Genomic DNA, 27776 nt, shown 5'->3' with positions numbered 1-27776 from the left:
GGTTGTGACGTCACTGCAGGCGGAGCTTGTACCTCAGTCCAGGGGAGCGAGCCTTGGAGTCGCTGAGACTGAGGGGGAGTGAGAGAGGGACGCAGGGACCGAGGGTGCTCTTCGGAGAACGGAGTAAGTATTTTTCGGCTGTCCTTACCGTCTCCTCTCGGGGTCTAATGCCGCTTCGGGCTGGCTCCGAGCGCTGCCTGGAGTGGAAATCTGAAGTCGGCGAAGTGGCTCCATTTAGCGGGCAGCGTCCAATCCGCGCGAGCCGCCGCCGCTCGTTCGCTGTGCGATTAGCTTCTAGGGCAAGCTAACGCGGCTAACCTTCTACTCGGGATAGAGGCACTGACATTGGGGCGACTCATCTCCAGGAGCCCCGGGCGGCTTCTCAGCCTGGATGCCCCAAAAATCTCCGTCGCGCCTTTCTCGTTTGTATCCGCCGCCCGGGGTGAACTTGCGGGATGCTGTCAAATGTTTGGCAAAGTCGCATTTGTGGATTCTTTGCAATCAGCATAGGCTAACAGCGCCTGCAGGGAACTAGGAGGCTAACCGTGTGCTAGCGTGGGTCGCTTTGGGCTATTCTAACGGGATATTGATCGAAGGCTTTTCTTTTTTCGAGTTATTTTTATTGGTGGAGGGGATGACTCGTGACGTGACGGCATTTGCATGTAACGATGCGTCAACGTGCACGTCAAATGACGCTACAGCAAAAGTTGGCTGCATTTAAAACATTTTGTTTATTACCACAGTACTTGCCTTGGGTGAAATTAGAACCTATTTATTCACCAGCCTTGATTCCTCCACGGAGACCGCCGAGCCTGTCAAGGCGACTTACCCGACCACCTGCAGTGTTAAACCGAGTATGACACTTGAATCCCATTACTAAACGTGGAATTACGAAGACCCCCACATACTGCATCCTCATTACGCACGTTAACCTTCTCCCATTGACCTTGATGGATGTTTTTTGCATTCCTCCACTTTACCTGCAAGCCTCCATGTTCACGTGGGCTACAGCCGCTGAGCCCCTTTTTGGTGTGTTGATGAAGGGATCACCGCTTATCCAATTAAACGGTGCAGGGCTGTGCTACTGATGCTCCAACTCCTGCTACTGCAACCGAGCGCAGTTGCAGTCTTTTCTTGCCGAAATGCATGATAAGCCTCAAAGTTCATTGGCCTTAGGAGATCATGATGCAAGGTGTGCCACTGGTCCAGTTATCTTTGAGCATTGCGTAATGGAATGACTGCTCGATTAGCTCTTTGCTGAGCATGCATTATCTTGGAAGGAAAATAAAGTCAATATATACTTTTTGCATCAATCTTTTTATTCATTGTTTTTGACAACACCGTAGTATACTGAAAATACTATGCAGTCAATGCATCATAACATAGTAAGTCATAATATTTTTAGCAAAAATGTTACAAGAAATGTTGAGTGATGAGATGAGAATAGCTCTTGTTTTATATATTTTTTTATTAAAGTAACAGGATCCATGCTAACAAATTTGTAATATTATGCAATCAATTTGTAACTTGACTTGAATTGTTAGGAGACAAAAGTCGTACTATCACTAGAAAGAAGGTGCAATTTTATGTTAATTGTATGGAATGTGATATTAAATCTTGTATGATAAATAAATTGTTGTCTTACCTGACTTAAGGTTTAACATTATAAGAGAAGTCAGCATTTTCTGAAAATAAAGTTGTAATATGCTATAAGGTTGTCGTGCAATAAATAAATTGTAATATTATAAAAAGTCATAATTTTACAGGAGAAAATGCATAAATTAGAATAATATGTAATATGAGATTAGGTACTGCATGAAAACAAAATTCCTATTCAAAATCGTGTGTGCAGTAAATAAAAAATTACTAATCATATTTCAAACAAAAAGTCAACAATTTATGTGAATAGTCCTATTGTGCCATCAATTCGTAGTACAATAAATATGTTTTAAATTGTATTAATACATTTGTAAATTACAAAAAATATATATTTTACATGAATACTGTGTAAAGTTGTACGAGATAACAGTTATAATGTTCCCTGAATATAAAGTCAGAATATTACAAGAGAACAAAAATATATTTCTATGTGAATAACATGGAATGTAAAATAAAGTCTTGTATTAGAAAAAATATTAAATTTTATGTGAATAATACTTAAGATAAGTTGTATTGACATTACATGAATAAAATAAAATAAATAGTACAAAGCAACAAATTGTCATTTAATGAGAATAATTCATAATTGCAAGAAATGAATTGTGATATTAAAAGAGGAAAGTTGCCATATTACATGTGCCAAGTTGAAATCCTTTGCTATTAATTCGTCGTATGAGAAATACGTAGCAATCTTGAGCAATATGAGTGGTTGCATATTAGGTCTTTTATATAAACTGCCACTTTGTTCTCTCCATTTGACTTTTATATTCCTTTGAGTGTCATCCTTGGTGTCTCGAGTTGCTCAGCCTATGGAGCCACAGAGCGTGTTTAATGATTTATGTAAGCCAACAGTAACCACATTGTGTTGTTCTGCCCGAGGCCTTTGGACCATTGCAGTCACTCAAGATTGAATAAAAGAAAACAAATTGATATTCTTCCATATTCCATTGCTGTATCAGCTGGCTGTCAACATCGTGGCCTCTTTTGGCGTAGATGTGAAACGCTCACGGCTCCACTTGTTGCAGAAAACATCCCTCGTGTGATTGGACGCTCCTTGGCCACGTGGAAATCACGTTCCCTGCTTACATTTGAAATCCAGGCTTGTCACATTTTGTACGGGGGTGGCGGCGGCGGGGGCAGCGCGGCACGCTTGTGCCAATGTCAAAAGACGCTCTGTTCTCGTTGTACTGTCGTATTCAGTGTGAGCTCATGGAAGTGAAGCCCCACTTAGCCTCCTCGTATGACACTCACGAGCGGCTCCACTCTCCAAAAATAACATTTCACTCACAATATTAAGCACCTTTTCCTACAGGTTTTAGTGTCCTAGGATTCAGCTACATCAGAGTATATCAGTGATGCCCCAATCGAATATTTTTGTACCTTAGTCTGAGTCAGGATCTGATGATACAGATTAACATCCTATACATCGGCAATTCATTTAAAAGAAAAAAAAACAAAAGTGTATTCAAGTAGTATCTTTGTACCTCATGATTAGTTTCCCTTAGTTAGTTAACAAAATGTAAAAAATCTGATCATTTTCCCACTCAAATCCGATCATGTGATCAGTGGTTTCCGATGCCGAATCGTACTTTGGCAGATTTATTGATTAAGACAGTCAAACACATTCAAAATAAGAACACAAGGAAACAACTCAGACTAAACTTGTGGATGAGCCAATTAACAGCCATCTGATTGCACTCTCATTCGCTGACACCCACATCACTCACATAGGCAGGCCCCGCCTTTAAAGTGGTATACACTTGAAGTCACAGATACTACTGTAAAATGTGAGGATGCTGACCCCAAGTGTATAAAATAATACCTGCACCTCACATGTATGTTATTAAAAATCCATTTTTGTCCGATTATTTGATCAATCGATGGGGTCATCGGTAGAATACTCAAATTTGTTCTATCAACAGTTTGCATTCTCTTTTATTATTTGGACAAAATGTCTTAGTGATGTGTGATTGGCTAGTCCTGATGCTTTAGCTTTAGTCTTCAGTTCCGGTCACTAGTGTCACAATGTAACTATCCTGCGTCGACGACTGGAAAGGCAGGCGGGCAGGGCCCTTGGGGGGCCAGTGGCGGGGGGAGGTCTCCGCCAAGCGGCCCATTAAAAAGAACACAGCGTGCGGCTCATCTTCAAAGGCAGCGTTCTTGAAAGACATCACGTTTGCAGCTGCCACCGCATTACATTTTGACGGTGTTACATTTTCACACTTAATATACGTAGTAAGCATGCCTTCAAGACATTCAGGAAGGATGTCCAGTGTTAAAATCATGCCACCAAAATCATCGTTCATAGGCATGAATGATTTTGAAAACTACTCCAATTGCAATTTAATTAAGGCCCTTGCCTTGACTTCCCAATTCCCATGTATGTCTTTTTTAACAAAGACAAGAAACAAATGAATCTGTATTCCAATAAACATCCCACAAATACCTTAGTTTGCTAAGTGTTAAATGAAGATGTGCTCTTGTTTGGAAAGGCGACAGCTTGTCCCTATTTGAGTGTCCAGTCTGGAGGCTGTAAGATGGAAAGTGCGTTGACTTGCCGACGCCTCCGACGGCGTTGAAGGGCAGCTCAAGTAGCTCTCAGCCGTGAGAGAGGCGAGCCGGGCGTCACTGCTTTGTAGCCTCCAAATTTACATGGCCTGACCCAGTTCGGCGGCAAGCTAGCGGCGTGGGGGTGGGGGGGCAGCCTGGGGAAAAGCTAAAAATACCACCCCTCGTGCTAGGCGGCTCCATTGCGGAGGGATCCCTACAATTGCTCTCCCCCACTCACACGGTGTGGTTGGCTGACGGTGGCGTGCAAACTGCCGGTAGATGCTCGCCGCCGTTCCTGCTAATTGCTTGCGTTTATTCCAGACGAACACTATTGCAGGCATCTTGGACGCACCGTGTGAAGGGTTAAACCCGACCATTGGCACTCAACCGTCGCACGCCAGTTGCCGAGCCAAGGAGATCCAATCACTGAGATTTTTTTGCTGTCGTGACCTGCTCCGCAACTCCAAACTGTCGCGGAGCGGCAAATGTTTGCGCGACCTGTCACCCTTGGCGTCGCTCGCAGTGCCAACGACAGTTGCGTGTGCCATGTCCAACTGCACAACTTGGGAATTCATTAGATTGTGAATGCAATGCAAAAGTCTTTCCTCTTGAATGTGAGCTAGTAGAAAATAGCATTTTTTGTCAGACTAGACCAAGTGTAAGTACTTCAGTGTTTCCCACATCATGTTAATACTTGGGCGGGCTACCCAAGTAAACTGGCCACGACCCAAGAAGTTTTTAAGAAAATTTCTTAAAAATAGATTTTAAAAAAGGAAAAGAAAAACCGACCGGATATCCCGCATGTAATGTTAGTTTGCCGTCACTTTGTGGATCGTGAGGCTACAGGACATGACCACAGGACATGGTTCCAGTAATCCATGTCCTTAGTCTGCTTGTCTTCAGCAAACAGTTTGCGGACTGTGTTGTGGCCTCATCATTAGATGAGGCTTCCATCTGGGAAGACAGCCATGCAGATCAGTTTGATGCAGTGCGCGGTGTATATTCTGAGCACTGACGGCCATTTCTTCAGTGTTGTCTAATGAAAAGATAAAATGAGGCAAAGACAACAAACTCTAAATCCAGATTTCCACGTGCCCTTGAGCAAGACACCTCAAACCCTAATTGCTCCTGATTGGCCCATTTGCAAAGTGTAGTCAGCTTCCAGCATCCCAAGCGGCGCTCTGCGCATCGGCACAATTCCTCATGGTCAGCCGGCGGCGGCTGCTCTGCACGTATTTCTCAGGGGCCATCCTGTGTTGCATAACATCACCGCCATGGCCCATTAATAGTGCACTGTGTTCAGTCTTCTTGATGCTGACAAACCTGTGTTAACGTGGCAGTCAGCCTCGGCGTTAGGCCAGGAGGCATCGATGACAATTACCAGTCTGTCGCCGCCACCACCTTTGTGTTTTTGCTGCTCTGTGCTACGCAGTTTACTTAAATCAACAAAGGATGAAGTAATCAAGATCTATACAAAACGATATCAAATCTAATATTACTTTACAGTCTTTGGCTACTTTATGGTGGGCATTTCTTCTAATCAATTCCTCCATTTTCCCAGTGATGTGACTGTACGTGTAGCTGCTCCCACCTCAGTTAAACAAGCGGCCCAGTGAACAAATTCCTCTCCTGTTTTTTTTTTGTTTTTTTTCACGGCAGATGGCCTCAAGTCGAATCTCGGCGTGTGACAGGATAGTTTCCAAGAATCTCATTGGAACAAATTGCAAGCGCTAATGCTAATGCAGCCTCCAATTGCGCTGAATCACTGTCCCATGTGACATATTTGGAGTCGGAGATAAACCGCGACCCGTTGCTTTGTTATCTCGCTACCTATTTCAGAGATTAGAGCAGCCCGACCGCACGCATTTTTTAGCTGAGCGTAGCATAGATGTCTTTGTTACTGAAGAATCCATACATTCTTTCTGCGTCAACCCGGCACGTCTGCCACTTAGAATGGTCTCCCCCGCCGTGGAGCGCCACAACGGAGATCCCCAATGCTGCAGATAGTCTTAATTAGATTTAACGGCAGGCTTTTCCTGGAGTCATCATTCAGTCGGTCCTACCTCGCCGCCAGCGCCACGGCAGAGCAGGGAAGCTTGTTCCCGCTAAGCGGCCTGTGCACTAGGCTGCTGATGTGCAGTACATGAGCCAACACGTCGAGATGGAGGACTGGGAATGCTCAATCGCAGTCATAGAGAATGCAACTACACTGAATCGGGTTCCATAGGGGTGAAAAGTTTGGAAATATTCCAAATTGGAAACATCATCGGAATTGAGGGTAATTGAATGGAAAGGTGTCATTCTCAGGGCATTGAATCAATCGCAACTGGACTGTTCTGGTGGTCTTAGATATGTGTATATCGATACTAGGTATAGTTATTCGCGATGGCAGCTGATACCGAGCAGTTTTATGATCAGGAACTAAAAATAAATTAAAAGAATAGAAAATTGTCATTTATTTCATCAATTTTAACTAATTTGCTCCTAAAAATATATAAAGTGTTTAAGTGTCCCAAAGACATATTTCTAAGTTTTTTTAAATGTATTTTTATGCTAGAGCATACAGAAGGCTTTGATGCAGCCTCTCAACTGCACAAAACGGTTGAAGCAATGGCAGTTATTACACAAACGGCCAGCAGGTGGCAGCAGAGTAGAAGAGATCAACCAGGGACATGTTGAAAACAAGCTGATTTCCCCACAATTTAAAGCAGATTTGTGAATAATGATGAAACTTAGCTATAACCCAATGCTAGTTGCTGCAAAACGGAAACAGAAATAGAAATATACTTTTTTTCCTGATGAAAGAAGAGACTCAAATTTTTCTTTTAGTAGGTTTCATGTTTTTATAGCAATAGAACACAATATTCTGTGGGCCTTGCCAAATCAGTCAAAATCCAGTAAAACAGCCGGGAGCGAAGGGGATTGCTTCAGTGAAAATGGCTAGGAGTGAATGAGCTAAGGGAAAATTTCAAGTTTCAACTCTCATCTCAGGAGTCTTCATCTGTTCAGACACCAACCTCAATTTTTTTTTAATTCTGTAAACCCTAACCTTCTTCCCATGAGAAGTTTCCAAGTGAAATGTCCCCTAATTTTGAACCCTTGACACGGAATGTCTCCTTGACAGCGTGTTTGCTTTTGTCCCTTTCCAGATCCGACTGCATGCTGATCTCCGGCAGTGCGAGTTCCCCTCCGTCACCATGAGAGGCCAGGAACAGGACTCAGCTCTCCGAGGGCCATGGCTGGCTTTGTAGAAACGCTGCCGCATGACTTCGGCTGCCTCTGACGGCCCTCTCGCCTTTTTTATGGGAGCTACCGCCGTGCGCTCGTGAGGATTTAAGCTTTTCTGGGACACTTTTTTTTTGTTTGTTTTTTTACCCCTTTGGGTATCTCCGAGCTTTACGTTTGTGGAAGATAGCGAGACAATGGCGAACAACTCCTACAGCGGAGTGAAGAATTCCATCATGGAGGCCAACCACGACGGCGACTTTGGCTGCACGCTGAAAGACCTGCGCTCCCTCATGGAACTGCGAGGCGCGGAGGGCCTAAGCAAAATTGGGGAATCATACGGGGATGTTCACGGACTCTGCAACCGCTTAAAAACCTCACCCACGGATGGTAAAGTCACCCTTTACCTCACTTTAGTGTTGGATGGTTTCTATATCTGCTTCAGTTGGAGTTGTTAACTTATTTACTGAACACTTTGGCCTTATTCAGATTGCCAGCCCAAATCAGATTTTTGGCCCATCCAGATTGAAAGTGGATGGCTCTTTTGTAGTTTGAACAGCCACAAAGCACATGAAATCCAATTTTTGCGGGATGGATTGAAACCACCAGGATGCATCTTAGTCTGATCAGTTCGAAACACTCAGAACGGATTTGACTGTCCGTGACGTCACTCTACGCGTGCTGTCAATATCCAGTCGGTTTGCTGCCGGGCTGGTTCCTCGCATGCTCGGCAGTCAAACGCCTTGACGGCTCCACTGCCCCGTTGTCTCCTCATGTCCAACCGGAAATATAGTGACAGTTTACGTTACTTGCGCTGAAGCCGGTCTAGCTCTGCGCAACCGGAAATAGTGCCCGCCGTATAGAAATAGGGTCGTTAAAAAACAGAAAACCGCTTAACGCGCTTGCGAGAAACGGGAAATACGGAACAAAAACACCGTCACAATGACGTCAAACACTACACACGTTGGGCACCGCCTCCGTTCGACGTTGTTGCTATGGCAACCTGTCAGATGGGCAATATAATGTGGCTTGGTCTGAACGGGGCCAGATCGGATTTGGACACTTGTTTAAAAACAGTTGTCTGGACAGTCAGCCCGAAAGATCGGATTTGAGGAGGAATCCGATTGAAGTCAGATACGCAGCCTTTGACTTTTTAGCTTTTACTTTGACAGCTTTCACAATAATTCTACCCAAATCTGGCAGAAAAATAAACATCAGTCAGTAAGTCATGTTTGATCAAACAATAATATGTAAACATGTGGACTTCACTTCTGAAGCACTAAATTCATCTAGACACTATATAAGTCAATTTATAGTATAACAAAAATAGTTCAAAATCTCAGCCTTTTGTGATTACAGAATGCTTATGTGGCGAACAGTGTTGCATGCGGCGTTGACCACCTTGACATCACTTCCTTGGAAAAGTCGTGCGTGTCAGACAGGTGGCCAGGCGGCCGGCTCTATATCCGGCCCGGCCGTGTCCCCTCTCTCCTGTTTCACCTCTGTGCCTCTGCTGTGGGCGTCTGCAGCTGTCCGCCCGGGTACAGCACCAGGCCTGCGCCAGGTTCAGGTCACACATGTGGGCCAGCAAAACCGGAGGCTTTTATGCCCGTCCAGTAATGGCCCAAATATCTTGTGGAAGGAGTGAGTTCATCTTGGGGGAAGCAATCCCGAATTAGTCTGTCGCCACCATGTTTGACGTTGATGTTTGACGACATTGGAGCTTCACTGCTTGACAGCACAGACCTTCACCCCCCCAAGCCCCCCCCCCCCCTCCTTTATTCCCGCTACTCTGTTTCAGCATCTCTCTATAGACAGTCTGCCTAATCGCCACGATGACCTTGACTGAACTCTTATGGGAGAGGATTTTCAGTTTGATCCCAGATTAAAACGGCACCGCATACTCACTGTCGCAGCAACAGTCCTCTGTACGCGAGGAGGGAGAGGGGGAAAAAAAATCCCTGGGCTTCATCTCGCCAGAGGGAATGCCGTAAATACCCCGCTGCATGGCAGCACGAATCACGCCCGGTGGCTGCCAGAATCATTACCTTAACGACGTGATGATTGCACGAGGTGCGGCGTGCCATCTCCTGCCCTCCTGCCTGCCAGCGTGCTGTCGTGACTGAGAATCCTTCTGTTGAGGTGCCAGTTGTTCTCACACATATGCGACCGTGTCACACTGGGGAGCCTCAAAGAGTCCTGTCATACTTTGTCACGTTAGCCGTGCGACATGCGGAAGCGCGGCTTGGCCGACGACGGGGCGCTCGCTTTCATATTTAACAGTGGCAATGATCTTATTGGTCATTGGCACGGGATTACAGCGGCTTGACAATTGAAAAGGGATTTCTAATTAGTTGGACGCTTACATATAAAACCCTCTTTAACCAATCCCTCCCTAATCCTCCACATTTCCAAGCTCATTTTCCTCACCCAGGGAAGTTGTGCTCAACTTTTCCTGTTACTGCAGTGCGTGTTCCACTCCTGTGCGTCTACCCACAGTTTCTTTTTGTGTCATGTGTGCTCAGTCATCGATGATACTTGGGTTTATCCTTGGGTGGGCTCGGCGAGTACACATTTTTGAGTGGAGCGTTGCGTCACCACTGGGGTGTGACTGATCTACGGCCTGAGCTGTAAAGACTGTCAAGTCGACTGCGTTCTATTTTTAGTGCCGGCGGACTGTGCGGTGTTTTAACACATACTGTGCCGTCCTTTCAGCATTTTCCCTCCACGTTGAATGTCACATCTTAGGGTCGCTTGCCACGTCGCCAGGCTTAAGTGCAACCACATCTCCGCCACTTCACATCTCCTCAGACGTCAACCAGTGGCTGTCCGTCGTGTGGAACAGTAGCCATCAGTCGTTCCATCGAAGCGTACGGTTGACATTCCAAGTCCCTAATGGGACCTCCTGAATCCTTTGCGTAATAAAACTCGCTAGACTTCTCTACTTCGATATTATTGACAGCGCAGGCTTATTTGTTGGTTGGACTTCTACATGGATGATGTCAAATATTTGGGTTGTATTGTAGCTCCCTGGCCCCCTCGGGCTGTGTAAGCGCAGCGCTGAGAAGGCTTCCGTGGTTGGAATGCTGTTCACAAATCGGCCTCATTGTGTCAGATGTTGCTCTTTGCCACAGCGAAGCCTTTTCAGCAAAGCTGTGATTGGTCAGCACATTTGGACTCTTGTGGGTCAGTGTGTTTAGCTGCATGATAAAAGCCTCCGTGGCGGGGCTAAGGCAACACAAATGGGCTGAAGGACTGGATTCCTTTCCTTCCCAAACTTCATTTTTGCCCATTTGTGCATTTGGTACACTTTTAAACTTCTGCTTTTCAGTTGCTTGTGGACAAGCCTGTCCATCTACATTCGTTCAATCTTCCTAGAATTTCTGAGTTGTTTTTTGTGACCCAATTACAAGTTTCACTAGCTAATCACACTTGGACATGACACACGTTCATTCAAGCATCAGCGCGGCGTCTCATTGTAACTAAAGACACTGTGTCATTATTCCAAGAGGATCCGTACATAAGCATGTGATGTTGTTCATGCTGTTATCTTAAAGGCGTCTGCTAAAATGCTGCCTGAATGAAAGCACCATCAAGCTCCCAATAATTGATTAGTAGAAGACCTTCATCTCAACATTTGTTGTTTTAGGAACTACTTTAACTCCAAAGGCGTCACCCATTCAGACTGCAGCTTGCTTATTTGTAGGTGTCATCTCTCTGTATTTGCTCTCCTGTTGACACAATCTTCAATCTGGAGGCAGCAAAAAAAAAAAACTACAACCATGCTTTACTGGTTTTCAACAAGGCAAATCCTCACCTTCACCCCTCACCGGCAACCAGGATGACAGTCGTGGGGTCAGCCGGGGACAAGATGCTACAGACAAAACGACTAATGATTAGCCGCTTGACCTGGCCCCTCGATCCCTGCTTATTTTCACTTTCCGTCGGCAGGATGAGGTGCTGACTGATCTGTCACTTATATTTATTGCGGTTAAGCGGCGAGGGAAAATGTGGCATCAAATTGAACCGGGCCTGTAGCTGACAGCGTCTTTTCATTAGTGGCTTAAAGAATCAAAGCAGACGGTATGAGGTGGCGAGGAAGCCACGATGGGCAATTATTGCCGGGTAAACCCCGCGGCTTGTGCTGGTGACTCACCGTTCCGGCTCCCTACAACGAATGGACCTTGAGGAACAAATCTGGTTGTGTTTTCATTTGTGGATGCAGTCCTCAAGTATCACCTAAAAAATACCAGAATTTCATATTCCTAAAAAGTATATTGTAAGCCGCAGTAACACAGTAGCTTTGAACATCACTGCTCTAGAATCAGTTGTTGACTATCCTCAATTTGGGTGAATTATCAGCCTGCTTTTAATGTAGTGTTTATGATCAGCAGTTCCCTTGGCTTAAAAAACAAACAAATGAAATAGTCTGACTGACTTATGACAGGCTGGTGATCACTTGAAAAGTCAACTATGTGAAGCACTACACTGCCAGTGGTTAAAAGGGCTTCATTTTAAATCTAGTAAATGTATTACTAGATTTCACTTGTTATCCGTCTTTTAAATAGTTTAAACAAGGACCCCGCTTTTCGCAGCCCAGTCGTCTCCGTCCTTCGCGCCTTCGCTCCAGCCCGTCAGTAGCGCTTTCGCACAGTCATCCACTCCTCAAAATTCCACTCCTCCTCCTCCGCCTCGGCCTCATCGCTTCTCACACGCGCAGCTCCATCCATTCCACCCCCACAAACACACACACGCAAGCCGTCTGCATGAATCGAGCTGAAAAATGGTGGTGCATCATCAACTGTGTGGAGGGAGGCATGTGAATGGGTTGGGTGGGGCTCCCCACAGCGCAGCACAATGCCCGCGCTCACACATTTGTCGTATTTGACGTCTGTTCTCTTAGTGTCTGTTGTCAGATGAGATGGCTCCTTGTTAAGACTTAAGAATATTTCAGATTTTTTTTTTCCCCACACATGACACGTGAAATCAGTCTCTTCTCCCTCCACTCTCTCTCTCTCCAGGTCTAAGTGGGCAGCCAGCAGACATTGAGAAGCGGAAAACGGTGTTTGGGCAAAATTTGATACCGCCCAAAAAGCCCAAAACATTCTTGCAATTAGTGTGGGAGGCGCTGCAGGATGTCACACTGATTATCCTGGAAGTGGCAGCCATAATTTCACTTGGCCTTTCTTTTTATAGACCTCAAGATGCCGAGAGAGAAGGTAGGTTGCTTATCATCGTGGCCCGTTTTGTCATTATTGTAGAAGACAACATAAGTCTTATGTTTGCATTGCATGACAGCATGATTGATTTATAGAGTTGACTTATCCAAGCATTCTGTGTATTTTCTCGGCAGACTGTGGGAAGGCTGCCGGCGGCGCGGAGGACGAGCACGAGGCAGAGGCGGGCTGGATCGAGGGCGCCGCCATCCTGCTGTCGGTCATCTGTGTGGTGCTGGTGACGGCGTTCAACGACTGGAGCAAAGAGAAGCAGTTCCGCGGCCTTCAGAGCCGAATCGAGCAGGAGCAGAAATTCACCGTGGTCCGCGGCGGGCAGGTCATCCAGATCCCCGTGGCCGAGATCGTCGTAGGCGACGTTGCACAAATCAAATATGGTATGGCTGATTTTGTTTTAAGACTCGGGTCTTGCTTGGCTAAAACTGGACTTGACTTGAACTTCATGACTTGACATAGCTGCCTGTTTTGTTTGAAAATGTGCTTCTTTTTTTTTAAAGAAAGTTATTTGTTGTGTAGTGTGCGTGAACTTGGAGACCCACCAATCGGCTTGGGTCCTGAGTTCAGAGGCCACCTCAGGGAGCAAGAAAATATATTTGGATTTAAGGCTTATGTTTTTTGATCAAGTTAAGAAAAACAACAGCAACATGCAAAAATAAGAAAACACAACAACTACGACATTGAACTTCATCCGTCACTATTGAACCCACAAAGACCGGTAAGATTCGTTAATTTCACGATTTAACTCATCAGTACAGTAGCTGGTCAGCTATTGATGAGGCTCCAGATCGGTTATGCATTAAATTTAGAAGACAGTGACTACGTTTACATGTAGGCAATATTCGGGTTATGATCAGAATTTGGGTTTCGGGAACAATCGGAATAACATGTTTACATGCGCAAGTTGACAGAGTTACCCCCGTCTACATGGCGTTTAGAATAACTCAATGTAAGGGAGTGATGGACGGACACCATCATGGCAGAAATAGACGTCATTTCCGCTTCTAACTTTAAACAATCAATAAAATACATTAGATTAATGTCACTCACCATGCTAAATAAAGTAGTCGGTTTCCTACTCGCTCCAAATGTATGTTTCTTGTCGGTAGACGCCAGAAGTATCGGACTTACTTTGTTTAGATAAAGCGGAACTATGTATGTGTCATCTAATGTTCCTACACGGACGTGTATTGTTGAACACTGCAAGCTGGAGATAAACATGTTTGGATTGGCACGCACTTGCTTGAAACTTGAAGATTATGACTTGGAACTTGGTTATGATGACTTGCATGTGTCTCACCTCTGTTTTTTTTGTGTGTGTGTTAACGCTTTGTGTGGTTTGCAGGGGACCTTTTGCCCGCCGATGGTGTCCTCATCCAAGGCAACGACTTGAAAATCGATGAGAGCTCACTCACGGGCGAGTCGGACCATGTCAAGAAGGCGCAACAAAAAGATTTAATGCTCTTATCGGGTAAGGCCAAGCCTCTGCTTCCATATTGGAGTCTTGTCTGAAGATTGCTGTGTTAGCATCTCTCGCATGAGCCCCATATGAACCCTACGATGACGTCAGCATGATGTGCTTTAAAGAAGACTGGCTTGATATTTTTAATTCACCGTAGTGACTCATGTTCAAAAGTCCTTGGCTTAAGCAAGCTATGCTGCTTCTGTCTTCAGAATCATGCTTCGATTTTTCAAATGTGGCATTTTCCACAAGACCAGTGTGTCAAGTGTTCCGCTAACTTGGCAAATAAATCTCCCGAGGCTTGTATTTTGGTCTATAAATGTTGGGAAACTTAAGTGCCGTCTTTGCTCCTCTGCCTCCTCGCTCTGACAGGCACCCACGTGATGGAGGGCTCGGGGAAAATGGTGGTCACGGCGGTGGGCGTCAACTCTCAAACTGGAATTATTTTCACGCTGCTCGGCGCCGCTGAGGATGACGATGATGATGAAGAAGATGAAAAGAAGAAGGAAAAAGAGGAGAAGAAGAAACAGAGGAAAAGTGCGTGTTCTCGTAGTCTGATTTATTTTCAGTTTGGGTCATTTTCATGCACCGCCAGCGGTTTTGCATCCTGATTCAGCTGCGGCATGTCTGCCTGGTGTTATCTTTTGCAGATAAGAAGCAGGACGGCGCCATTGAAAATCGTAAGAAAGGTGAGTGAGGACATGCACACTAACAGGCCACCTGCTTTTTAGTCATGAGATTTGACCTTGAAAGCACCGTAAACTGATTTAGAATGTTTTAAAGCAGACCTTTATTAATAACCATCACTTGTCTCTCTTAAATCAGAAGCTAGCATGCACCAAATTGTTTAACTTGAAGCATGTGCCTGCTAGTGACAGCTTCGGAAGTTGAACTCTGGAAAAGGTCGTTCATTTCCGAGGCATTGATATGGAATGCGGTGGAACGAGTCAGGAAGCGCGTGTGCGCCGCACCGTGCCGACTGCACGCCGCGGCCTGTTTGAGCTGATGGGAATGGCAATGGCGGGAAAAAGCGTAGGTGGTCCCATTAAAGTGTGTCTAATCGCCTCACAAACGTATCGCCCACATTTATTAGCCGGCGTCCTGCATCCTATTTAACGGCAGCTTGTAATTGGCTGCCGCAGTTTTTTTCTCTTCTGCATTTGGCCACGACCCCGTTTGACACAGCACAAGCTGTGCTGGCATCGTCATTGTCCTGCCCCGTCCGTCTCCCCTCTTTCCTCGCCTGGCACATTGTGATTTGGGCAGCAGGTGCTACCGAATCCAGTTACAGCGATTAGTGATGAAGAGATTAAAGCTACGCAACAATTCCGGGGCCAGAACATCTGCTTTCAACCCCTCCCTGCCTGCCCACCTCCTCCTATCCTACCCTCCCTGCGCCCCTCACCTTGTGACTCCCATGGCTGTCCCAAAAGGAATCATAGGTAGTAGGACCCGCATCCAATTTGAAGGCTGACAATTGCGATCAGGAGGTTGTGTCGCGGTAACGGTCCCGCTGGGACGATGATCAGTGGTCCCTGGTCCACAGACTCCCTCTGTCTGGCAGGAATCAGACATAATCCTTTAGACTGAGATTACTCCGGCCACGTAAGTCCAGAATCAACCACAGTCTGCGGCAGCTGCAGTAGCCCCGTGCTACCCGCCGCACCCCCAACCCGCTCGCCCCATACACACAATAGCGTTGCGTGTTTGCCATTGCATGAGGCATTTAATTAAAGCGTCTAAAGTTTGAGGGAAGAAAGATGTGACAATTATCCTGGAGGGCTTCAGCAGCTGGATCCTCAGCCTGGCACGGCTAATGATTTTATCATGGCTGTGCAGAGACAAGCACTCATATTTTATCTGCTCGCGTGTCTTTGGGATTCCCGTCTGTTGTGCCTGCGAGGGGGAGGGGCGAGGCTGGGAGATGGCACTGTGAATATGGGGACATTTTTATTCTTCCAAATACTATCACTCATGCCTTGTATTTCCTAAAATCAAACTGCGTCTTGTTTGCAGCCAAAGCGCAGGACGGCGCAGCCATGGAAATGCAGCCTCTGAACAGCGACGAGGGAGCCGACGCCGAGGAGAAGAAGAAAGCCAACCTGCCAAAGAAAGAGAAATCTGTCCTCCAGGGCAAGCTGACCAAACTCGCCGTGCAGATCGGCAAAGCGGGTTAGAAGCTTTTTTTTTTTAGTAACTGTAAAGTAAATTCAGAGATTTGTTTCTGATTAATTTTGCATTTTTGCCTAAAACTTTATGGAGTCCGGATCCCCCGTGATATAAGAATTTGAGCACCTTCCTTCAAATAAGTGGTTAACCAGTGCAGTTAGTTAGCTAGCTAGTTATGCCTACACTAAGAGAATGCACCTTCCTTTTAATAGTTCCTTTAGAGTGTCTCGTCAGAGGAGGGAGGAATTTGTTTATTAATTATTTCCTTTAATCAGACTTAGCAGTGTGTGGAACTGGACTTTGGGCTTTAAAGTGCCTCGTTGTCAGATGTGCGCGCACACATTTTTGCCACTTTTTTTTTTAATTCATTCAAATTTGGTAGGGTTGTTCACAACGCTGTTCTCTGTGGTACGTCAAATTGACATTCACCTCATGTCTCTGCTTCCTCTCAGGATTGGTGATGTCGGCCATCACCGTGATCATCCTTGTGGTGCTCTTTGTGGTCGACACCTTTTGGATCCAAAACCTCCCGTGGGTCAAGGCCTGCACGCCCATCTACATTCAGTTCTTCGTCAAATTCTTCATCATCGGCGTCACCGTGCTGGTGGTGGCCGTCCCCGAAGGCCTCCCACTTGCCGTCACCATCTCCCTGGCGTACTCTGTGAAGGTAAAGTCTGTTAACCTTGTCACCTGTGTGCCCCTTGGCCACCAGTTTATGCTTTAGCCTATTAAGATTAGCAGGCCAGGTTGTTAAGACCTGCAAAGTGATACCTTGAAGCCAAGCTGTCATTTCACTCTGTCATCCAGTTGGGAAGCAGTTAGTCTGTAACTGTTGGCTGTCATCCTGTTGACAGAAAATGATGAAAGACAACAACCTGGTGCGCCACCTGGACGCCTGCGAGACAATGGGCAACGCCACGGCCATCTGCTCGGACAAGACGGGGACGCTCACCATGAACCGCATGACGGTGGTGCAGGCCTTCGTGGCTGAGAAACATTACAAGAAGGTGCCGGACCCAGAGAACATACCAGCCTCCATCTTAGATTTACTGATTCTGGGGATAGCCGTCAACTGCGCCTACACAACCAAGATTATGGTATGCCCAGGAAATAGTAGTGCTTGCTATTGTTTTTTTGTTGTGGTTGTTTTTATTTGGCTTGGACAGCTCGCTTACTGTTCTCATGCCTCCTTCCCTGGTAGCCTCCGGAGAAAGAAGGCGGACTGCCTCGGCAAGTGGGGAACAAGACCGAATGTGCCTTGCTGGGATTTTCTACCGACCTCAAGCGTGACTACCAGACCATTCGCAACGAGATCCCCGAGGAGAAGCTGCACAAGGTGTACACCTTCAACTCGGTGCGCAAGTCCATGAGCACCGTTCTGAAGATGGCCGACGGCAGCTATCGCATGTTCAGCAAGGGCGCCTCGGAAATCCTCCTTAAAAAGTAAGAGCGTTTGACTGGTTCTCGTCCATGCTCTGACAAAATGTCTTGAAGCTGCTAAGAAGTTGAAACGCATACTACCCAACCAAGCCCCTTACTTTGCGACTTATAAACAGGCGCTGAGAAAATGAGCTGGTAACAACCCCATAAGCCTCTTAACCAAGCAGGCTTCTTTTTAACCCACAGAGGGCTTTAGTGCGACGTCACGCTCGTGTGGCTCCGCATTCAAATGCTTTTGTTTTCTCCTCCATCTGCCCCTCGCTCTTATGTTCCACTTTGCACAGGCGTTTTGTTCATTTTATCGCCGTGTTTTCCGCTCCCAGGTGCTATAAAATCCTGACGGCGTCCGGCGAGTCCAAGGTGTTTCGCCCGCGAGACCGTGACGACATGGTGAAGAAAGTGATCGAACCCATGGCCTCCGAAGGCCTGAGGACCATCTGCCTCGCGTACCGAGATTTCACTGCGGCGGACGGCGAGCCCGACTGGGACAACGAGAATGACATCCTCACGGGGCTCACTTGCATCAGCGTGGTGGGCATCGAAGACCCCGTGAGGCCTGAGGTAATTTGGGTGGGGGACGAGTAGTCAACTGTTACTTTCAAATAATATGACTCAAGTAGTCCTCCTTATTATTAGCTGAGTGACAGTAATTACTCAGTGGAAAATCGTTGTTTTAATAGGAGCATGAATGTTAAATAGTTGGAAATTAAAAATAGCAATGTGCAACTTCAGATATTGTCCAACAATGTCACTTTAACTAAAACAATAAATACAAATTTAAGTAGTCTTAACTGAACTTTTTTTTTTTTTTTTACACTTGCGAAAATCACAATAGACACACCAGGCAGAGATAACATTAAAAAAAATCTGTGTGTTTTTTGGAGTTGTTGTAGGCTGACACAGAGGACACGGCATGAGCTAGTTTTAATAGAAAAATAGTTTTAAAGTGAATCATTTTGTAAACTTTGCTTCTCTTTGGGGGCACAGAGACTTTGCATGCGGTCATGTGATTGCCTGGCTTCTTTTGATTGGTGAAATGGAGTGAAATGTTCGTTGGATTGGTAAACAGAGTCGTGTGAGGCACAAGTCTCTCTGACCAACCAAAACAAATAGATCGCGTAAACAATGTTCGATAAATATGTTAGAATATTCAGGTAAAATAAAAACTGTTGCATTATGGTTCCTCTGACAAGAACAAATTATCCCAAAATTTGCATATCATTACATGCAGCGTGTTATTACACACTTCTGGGGAGTAGCGTCCAGCATTTTCAAATGTGTTCTTAATGAATAAACATGTTAGTTTGTTTTTTCTTCAGGTCCCTGACGCCATCAGAAAGTGCCAGCGCGCCGGTATCACGGTGCGGATGGTGACGGGCGACAACATCAACACGGCGCGCGCCATCGCCAGTAAGTGCGGCATCCTGCAGCCTGGAGATGACTTTATCTGCTTGGAAGGCAAAGAATTCAACCGACGGATACGCAACGAAAAGGGAGAGGTGGGCGGCACAGCAACGCGGCTCACATCCGTCAGACGCTTCCAAAAATACTTTTCGGTGATTCATTTTGATTCTTGTTGTATTTCTAGATCGAGCAAGAGCGCATTGACAAGATCTGGCCCAAACTGCGAGTGCTGGCTCGTTCTTCCCCAACTGACAAGCACACTTTAGTCAAAGGTTGGTTGATTTTGTCGGACATAAATGTGGGGAGTCGTTGCTTTTGCGTTGAGCTCACGTCTTTGACCGCTTTAGGCATTATTGACAGCACCGTGATTGAGCAGAGGCAAGTCGTCGCCGTCACAGGGGACGGCACCAACGACGGTCCCGCCTTGAAGAAAGCCGATGTCGGATTCGCCATGGTGAGGCACGCAGTGATTTGAGTCATCCGCAATGGCATATATGATGTCACAAATCGTCCCTCTCCCCCTGCAGGGTATCGCCGGCACTGACGTGGCCAAGGAAGCGTCCGACATCATCCTGACCGACGACAACTTCTCCAGCATCGTCAAGGCCGTCATGTGGGGACGCAACGTGTACGACAGCATTTCCAAGTTCCTGCAATTTCAACTGACCGTCAACGTGGTGGCCGTCATTGTGGCGTTCTCGGGCGCCTGCATCACACAGGTTAGCCTTGACAAACACTTCTCTTTTTTTTGCACCCAAGTCAGGGTCAGGTTGCTTGATTTTGAGTCATATTTGAACTTATCGAGCTTGTGGTCTATGTGGCTTTGCAGACTGTTTGGTTTGGACCATCTTTCGGCTTGTTGGCGTAGAAACAAAATGTTTCCGCATCTAATTCCGTGCCTCGTTTTTCTTAACTAGCTGTGGATGAGCGCTAACGCTTCAGTAACAAATGCTAACAACCAAGGTTGTTATAATGTGGATGTTGTGGATTTTTCATTTTTTGTTTTGACTTTTGTTTTTATATTCAGTTTTAATTTGTTTATTTGTATATTCTCTAAAAATGCGTCATTTTACTCTGTTCATAATTATTTATTATTATTATTTTTTAACATACAGTACAGATTAAAAGTTTGGACACTTTCTTATTCCATGCATTTTCTTTATTCTCATGACTGGTTACTTTGTAGATTCTCACTGAAGGCATCAAAACTGTGTATGAACTGATATGGAGTTATGCACTTAACAAAAAAAAAGGTGAAATAACTGAAAACATGTTTTATATTATAGATTCTTCAAAATAGCCATCCTTTGCTCTGGTTACTTTTTTTCATTCTTACATCTGGGAACTCCTTAAAGACTGAAGCTCATCGAGAGAATGCTACGAATGTGCAAAAAAGTCATCAGAGAAAAGGGTGGCTATTTATGTATTCATTTTATTATTTTTTTTACCTGTTTTTGTTAAGTACATAACTCCAAATGTGTTCCATAGTTGTCATCATTTATTTCATAACTCCCGCGAATCTGCGTCAGCCATGAATGCTCGAATAAAATACCACGACATGCCACGAGGCCCACGTCACGATGACGTATCCTCTCCCGGCTTTAAAGGTAGAAGAGCGCTAGAGCGCTCACAGATCTAGTGGTAGAAACGCGGTAATGCACCCCTGGCCTTAATGGGTTAAAAACAGCTTTGCTGGGGGGGGAGATTTGAATTTTTCAGTCAGTACGATCATCTGAAAATGAAATGATCGACCAAGCTTTTGCTTTCATTGACTAGACCACACCTATTTAATGCTCACGTGATCCAACACATTGATACTATAGAATGCGCAGTGCAGCCTCTTTGTAAAAGCAGCACTGTTTATTTGCAGGACTCTCCACTGAAGGCGGTGCAGATGTTATGGGTCAACCTAATCATGGACACTTTCGCCTCACTGGCGCTGGCCACGGAGCCGCCCACGGAAGCGCTGCTGCTAAGGAGGCCGTACGGCCGCAACAAGCCTCTCATCTCTCGCACCATGATGAAGAACATCCTGGGCCAGGGCGTGTACCAGCTGGTCATCATCTTCACGCTGCTCTTCGCCGGTAAGGGAAGGTTTGAGTTTGCCCGCTGGATTGGTCCTTGACGCCGCTGACGTTTACACACCGCCGACCGCAGGAGAGACCATTTTCGACATCGACAGCGGCAGGAAGGTGCCCCTCCGAGCGCCGCCGTCGGAGCACTACACCATCGTCTTCAACACTTTCGTCCTGATGCAGCTGTTCAACGAGATCAACGCCCGCAAGATTCACGGCGAGCGCAACGTCTTTGACGGCATCTTCAACAACCTCATCTTCTGCAGCATCGTCTTGGGCACCTTCATCATCCAGGTAGCGCCCGATCATCCGCGCGCCGCCAAAAAGCGTTTCGCCTCTAACGGCGTCCCCCTCGTCCTTCCAGATTGTCATTGTGCAGTTTGGAGGGAAGCCGTTCAGCTGCGTCGCTCTCACCATCGATCAGTGGCTCTGGTGCACTTTCCTGGGCTTCGGCTCGCTGCTGTGGGGGCAGGTAAGACATTGTCATTTGTAACTCAAGACTGCCCCTCTGTGGTGGGATTGGCATAGCGCAGGAAGCACTTCATCTCTTTGCAGGCATATTTGAGTGTTTGGTTGATAACCTGCTAGTGCATTCAATTGTCAATGTACTAGTGCATCCTTTGTCCTCACAATTTAGTGCACTAGTAGAACTGAGGCACTGTCTGCACACTACTTGTACGACTAGTCGTTCTACTAGTGCACACTAGTAGGACTATTATGTTTGCATGACATTTCTCCGCACTAGTTATATGACTATGGCGCCATCTGTGTGATGTTGGTACTACTAGTTGTTCTATTAGTGTGCATGAGTAAAACTATGATATCTTACTTGTAGTGACTTATTTTTCCACTACAGCCTTCAACGACTGAATAACATTTCTGCGTAATAGTATAACTCAAGGGCACCATTCACACTAGGCATTCACACTACTAGTGCACACTAGTAGACCTGTGATGTCTTAAGATTTGATTTATTTTTTCCGTACTGTCTTCCACTACTGTATGACACTTCTTTAGGGCACCTTTTGCACAGTACTGGTGCTTCTAGTAGAGTGCTAGTTTTAGCCAGTTGAATTTGGCAATGTCATGAATTGTACTAGTAGCACACAGTTGTCAACTAGTTCACAGTTGTTCTGCTACTGTGTATATATTTCAAGACAGTATTGGAAGGCAGTAAAGGGAGGAAAAGTCAATACTACTAGTAAGACATACGCGTTCTACTAGTGCGCCAAATTGTCTGTGAGGTGTCCAGACGAGTACATGGCCAATTTAGCACACAAATTGATTATCAAATAAATGGATACGATGAAGTGGCTTGTCATAAGTGGTTGTTTTACCTTGCGTCTGTTTTTTTTTTTTTTGCCAGGTCATCTCGTCGATCCCAACGAGCCGCTTAAAGTTCCTAAAAACGGCGGGCCACGGCACTCAGAAGGAGGAGATCCCCGACGAGGAACTGGAGGAACTGGACGACATGGATGAGATCGACCACGCCGAGCGGGAGCTCCGTCGCGGACAAATCCTCTGGTTCCGCGGCCTCAACCGCATCCAGACTCAGGTAATGAGCCAAAGGCCCGACGGCGCTCACGAGGGAATCGCGAGCCATTGAGCCTTTTCCTGTAACTCTCCATTGCTGTTGCAGCGGCACTCTGAACGAATGTCGGGCCAAGCGCCTGCTATGGGCGGGGTTAGAAAGTAATTGAATGAAACTCCTCAGCTCACTTCAGCAACGTTGATTAGCAGCAAGATGGTGGCGAAGCGTGAATCGGTGGAGGTTCGCGTTTTGATTTTTTGGATGAAAGGTGACGAGGAAGGCAACCAGCTGATTGGCCAAAGAATTGTGAAGCGTCTCAGCTGCCGAGTGCCTTTTCAAAGCCAAACTCCTCGCTGTTTTTCCTCTCTTTTAACAAGTCCAATTCCCAAATGATTTTCCACTTTGGTTCCTTGTGCGCTTAAGATGACGATTGCTCTTATTTCCCTTTTCTCTCTCTTTGTCCTGTGGGCTTTGTGCTGTCACGCTGTGTGGTTCTTTGCAGATGGATGTAGTGAGTGCGTTCCAGAGCGGAACTTCCTTTCAGGGGGCTCTGAGGCGGCAGGCCTCCAACTCCAGCCAGCAGCAGCAGCACGATGTAACCAATGTTTCTAGCCCTACACATGTCGTAGCCTTTACCTCCTCCTCCTCCACTACTTCTCCTTCTACTACTACCACCACTACCACCAACAACAACAACAACGGCAACAGCGCCACCGCTGCCACCAACTGCGCTTCTGCCGCTGTGGGGTGTGAGTGCGTGTTCTCCTCTCGTGCATGAGACCATGTGTCCTCTTCTAACCTCCTCCTCGTCCTCCTCCTCCTCCTCGGCTCTCTCGCCTTCTCTCTCCTTCCTGTTGACAATCAAAACAAGGCACCCACATGTCCCATCAAGCTTGGATGCCACATGATGCCGTTCCTATCTATGTACCATGTGAGCAGGTGGCTTCTGGCGTGGAGATGTCTCTCTTTTTTTTTTCTCTGTGTCATCACGTTGTCTTCTGTTGGGCTTCTGCTTGGAATGTTTTTTTTGGACTGTGGTGAATAACGAGGGAAAAGTGTCACTGTGTGCATTTTCTCAGCAACGTCTCCCCGATTGAGCAGGTCGCGTCTGCCTCAGTCAGTCCGTGTCGCAGCGCTCTAGTCCCTCACTGGCTAAATGTTTTGAGTATACGCCCATGAACACCAGCTTAAAGGCGGCCTCAAAAGCGCCGCGGGGCCTCCTCGGATGATCCCGATCGGCTCTCCTCTCCCGCAGGTCTTCCTGCTTGCGTGAGAAGAGGGGACGGATGATGATTGGCGGCGCTTTTTCCTGCAGGTGCAAGAGTTGGGCTCAATAACTTTTCATTCCAGGTCCTCCCAAAAGGTGCAAGGCGGTCGTCCGCGTGTGTGTGTCAGCAGTCGTGTGTCGCTCCGCATCCCACGGAGCCTCCGCGTGTTCTTCTTTCGATTCTGTGAAATGTGTCATGGGCTATACTCAAAGGTTTACTGCCCTTAGAGCACAAGGTAGCACACGCTCTGCATGGGGTCGCTCTCGGCTCTCGTGTGCCTTTTTTTTTTTTTTTTGTCTAACGACATGCCCGACCCGCTTGTGGACGTGCTTGGCTGCAGCAGCTTTTTTTGTTTTGTTTTTGTTTGAACGCTACAAAAAACGCATATGCTCGCTTTCCTGTCTTCCCGTCCATCATCTCGTCTTTGGTCTTCTCTCTTTCCTGTCCCCTTTCTTCAACTCCATCTTCTCTTGTCTATGATCTTCTGTCTTTCCTGTCTCCTGTCTTCTTTTTCATCACTTCTGTCTTCTCTTGTTCTTTTCCCCCGTCATGGCTCCTCTCAGTCGTTCTGTCCACTGCCCTTTCTCTTTTCTTCTATTGCATTTTGTTTTGTATCGCTCTCTTTCTCCTCTCTCTCCTTTTGTTGTCCTCCCTTCATCTTTGCACTGTCTTCTATCTTCAACCCAATCTCATCTTTCTTCTTGTGTGTGTCCTCTCTCCTTCTGTCTCCTCTTTTCTGCCCTCCTTCCTCTCTTCTCTTTTTCTCTCTCTCCTCTAAGCATGTCCAACACCTTTTAGGCCTTTGCCTCTTCTCTCTTGGTTTTTTGCATTTTGATGAATAATCGTGAGCGGGCCTCTCCAGAGCGTTTGGTAACGTACTTGCACGCACTCAACACACTCGTTTGGGTTTGCCGCTGGCTCACTTTGCACCGACTCACCATCCAAAAGCGCTCCGACACACGGCCGCCCGCACGCCTCAGCAATATCAAGGCCTCCATTTTGAGCCGAGATTCAAGAGGCGGAAAGTGTACGATTCAAATTGTAATGTCGCTGGAGGCTCGTACACAGGGTGTCAGAACGTCTTGCACGTGGTCTCACTGACGGCGTTCTTGTGTTGAGGCAACTAAAAACTCACCTCGTATTGACCCAAAAGAAAGCGTGCGACCCCCGACACCATCCGTCCGTGCCTGCGGTCTAACGTCGTGTTTTCTTTCCCCCTTACCCCCCCGACTGCAGATCCGCGTGGTGAATGCATTCCGCAGCTCCATCTCCCTCTATGAGGGCCTGGAGAAGCCCGAGTCGCGGTCCTCCATCCACAACTTCATGACCCACCCGGAGTTTCGGATAGAGGACTCGGAGCCGCACATCCCCCTCATAGACGACACGGACGCTGAGGACGACGCGCCCACCAAGCGCAACTCGGCCAGCCCCCGCAACGCCTCACCGGCACCACCCTCGCCGGCCAGCACCGCCCCGCCTTCCCCTGGCCCCCCCCTCAGCCCCGCCTCCCCAAACCAGAACAATAACGCTGTGGAGAGCAGCAACCACCTCCACCCGGAGGCCACCAAAGCAGGCGAGCCCCCCGTGCCGGGCAGCCCCCTACACAGCCTGGAGACCTCCCTTTGATCGCAAAGCACGCCCACCTCCCTGAAAGGCACCTTACCACTTTTCTACACCGGGGGAGGGCGGGGAGCGAAATGGGGCGCTGCGCTAGGCGGGGCTGGACGAACATTGGGAGGAATGTAATGGCGTGTGGATGCTTTCAGCTCCTTCTTCTTCTTAAACCACACCAGGACTCTGCCGCCCCCCGCTGCCCCCACTTTTGGTTCGTCTGGCTGGACAAAGGCTGATTATAAACTCTTGATCGAAAGTGACCTGTTTTTCTTATTCTATTCTTATTATTAATATTATTTGAATTGTGAGGAGGCGGAGTAAGTCCTCACGGCTTGAAGACGACAGAACCTTTTTTTTTTTTTTCTTTTGCTTCTCTTTAATCTCAATGGTGTTGTATATTTAGCTCTTCGGCCCTCGCTCACACACAAAAAACTTATTTCTGCTCCATTTGGCTGTTAATATTTTTGACTTATTTATGTTTATGGAGGAAAAAAGCAGGTCTGTTTACAAAGTTTGTAGATACTTTTTTTCTGTTTGTAGGCAAAAGAGCTTCCTGATGTATGATGCAGAAAACGGGACAGATTTAAACAAAAAAAAAAAAGATAATTTCAGATACTGCTGTATTTTCAGGAAAAAAAAGGGTGTTTCTATTGAAACTTAAGTATTTTTGCCTGCAAGTTTTATTTGTTATATATTTGTAGATAAATATAGAAACTTCTAGCCAAACCAATAAACACTAAGTCTTGTATAGAGAGGAGGTCCGCCCGGCCCCCGATGATGTGTTTTGGAACATCGCTATAAATATTGACTCTATAGTTTCCATGTGCACAAAACCTTCCGAGGAAAAAAAATCCTCAGTTTCATCTGTTATCTTGTGTTCAAAGATTTCCACATGTTGAAAGCTTCTCAGCACAAAAAAAAAAAAGGGAGTTCACGGGGCTCGTATTTAGCAAGCGTGGCCTCTTCCGACACACTTTCAGAACAAGGTGACACACTTTTACATGTTATTTGCACAAAAGGAACAAGACAAGTTGGGTTCAATTGAGACTAAATTAGCCAGTGAATGTGCCTTGGCTCGAGTCAACTTTCAAGCTTGATCAACCCTGCGGATGCTTGCTAAATATAGACCCCCCCCCCCCCCCCACACACACACACACACAAACAACTGTGTTCTTGGAATCTGTGTACTTTACGTTTTTAGTGTTTCAGCCCCCCTCACAGATGCAACATCTAAAATGTTCCGCTTTCTTCCACCCTACACACAGAGGAACCATTTTTGGACACCTGATGTACTGGAAACATTAAAAAGGATCTATATATTTTCTTTCATTCTTTTTTTGTTTTGTTTTAAGAATAAAGACGAGGCATACACTGGTATCTATCTGCACAGGGTACTTTATTTCCTAGCAAGAGTTTTGATACAGAAACAACAAATGTACCTTTGTATTTTTATGACGATAAACTGATTGAGCTTTCATCATGCTCACGAGGATTTGACACTGCGGGGAGGCCACTCAATTGTCTGTGTTGTTCTGGAACATTCATCTCAGGGTGCAAATAGGTTAGAGGGAGAGAAAGAGAATAGGCCTCATTTTGTTGCTTTTTGTATTTTTGTTTGGTTGGTTTGGTGGCTGCACGTTCTTCCTGCAACCCCCCTCGGCTTTCTTCACCCGGAGGCATGTGGAATAAACATTGAGAGGGAGCTGGCCTGATGTCCTTGTTTGGTTTTACAGATATGACAAAATAGCAGCTAGGAAGACCTTGAAAACACAAAAAAGTAGAATCCATACCAGGAGTTTGTTCTGTCGCTTCTTCCTGAAAAACATGGGAATGAATGTTCCCCCCACCCCCATTTGTTTTATGGATTTTGTTTTTTATCTTTTAACATTTGGAAATAAAAGTACTTCATGTCTGTTTATCTTGAGCATTTTAAATGGATATCGTGATTGGATTTACATTTGAAACTTGTCGAGTAATGTGTATGGTTTTTAAAAATAAATAATGTATTTAGCCTACATGCAGCGGCCCTGGTCATTTTGCAGTAGCTTTCTTTTATTTGCATATTATTTGAAGTGTTACAGTTATGTGTAATCAACAAAATGTCTAATATGTGACCGTACATGTCTAATTGCAGATAAGATTAGCAAT

At 46.2% G+C, this 27776-nt stretch overlaps 1 protein-coding gene across 3 annotated transcripts; it reads left to right on the top strand.

The window, feature by feature from the left end:
- The first annotated feature begins 19 nt into the window (after window positions 1–19).
- Window positions 20–27643, top strand: atp2b1a (ATPase plasma membrane Ca2+ transporting 1a). 3 transcript variants are annotated; one of them, XM_077544964.1, is made up of 22 exons: window positions 20–123; window positions 7359–7824; window positions 12456–12653; window positions 12788–13045; window positions 14011–14136; window positions 14500–14664; window positions 14778–14816; window positions 16144–16299; window positions 16749–16963; window positions 17151–17393; window positions 17498–17739; window positions 18060–18297; window positions 19056–19235; window positions 19325–19412; window positions 19488–19594; window positions 19668–19859; window positions 21011–21224; window positions 21298–21509; window positions 21580–21687; window positions 22582–22770; window positions 23249–23341; window positions 25251–27643. In XM_077544964.1, the coding sequence occupies exons 2-22, from the start codon at window positions 7632–7634 to the stop codon at window positions 25638–25640; spliced, it is 3846 nt and encodes a 1281-aa protein (XP_077401090.1). In that variant the 5' UTR covers window positions 20–123; window positions 7359–7631; the 3' UTR covers window positions 25641–27643. The 3 variants fall into 3 exon arrangements, with proteins under 3 accessions (XP_077401090.1, XP_077401092.1, XP_077401091.1); XM_077544966.1 differs by having other exon boundaries at window positions 23249–23495; window positions 25251–25438; XM_077544965.1 differs by lacking the exon at window positions 23249–23341.
- Window positions 27644–27776: the final 133 nt, after the last annotated feature.

Source organism: Vanacampus margaritifer, chromosome 15, assembly GCF_051991255.1.
Source record: "Vanacampus margaritifer isolate UIUO_Vmar chromosome 15, RoL_Vmar_1.0, whole genome shotgun sequence".
Lineage (NCBI taxonomy): Eukaryota > Metazoa > Chordata > Actinopteri > Syngnathiformes > Syngnathidae > Vanacampus > Vanacampus margaritifer.
Note: the sequence above shows the minus strand (reverse complement) of the source record. Positions and strands in the feature narration are given on the sequence as shown.

Coding starts and splice junctions, on each gene's coding strand:
- atp2b1a (XM_077544964.1), top strand. CDS start 7,632: ATGGCGAACAACTCCTACAGCGGAGTGAAGAATTCCATCATGGAGGCC. Junction 13,046..14,010: donor CGTTGCACAAATCAAATATG/GTATGGCTGATT, acceptor TGTGGTTTGCAG/GGGACCTTTTGCCCGCCGAT. Junction 17,740..18,059: donor TCGGAAATCCTCCTTAAAAA/GTAAGAGCGTTT, acceptor TTCCGCTCCCAG/GTGCTATAAAATCCTGACGG.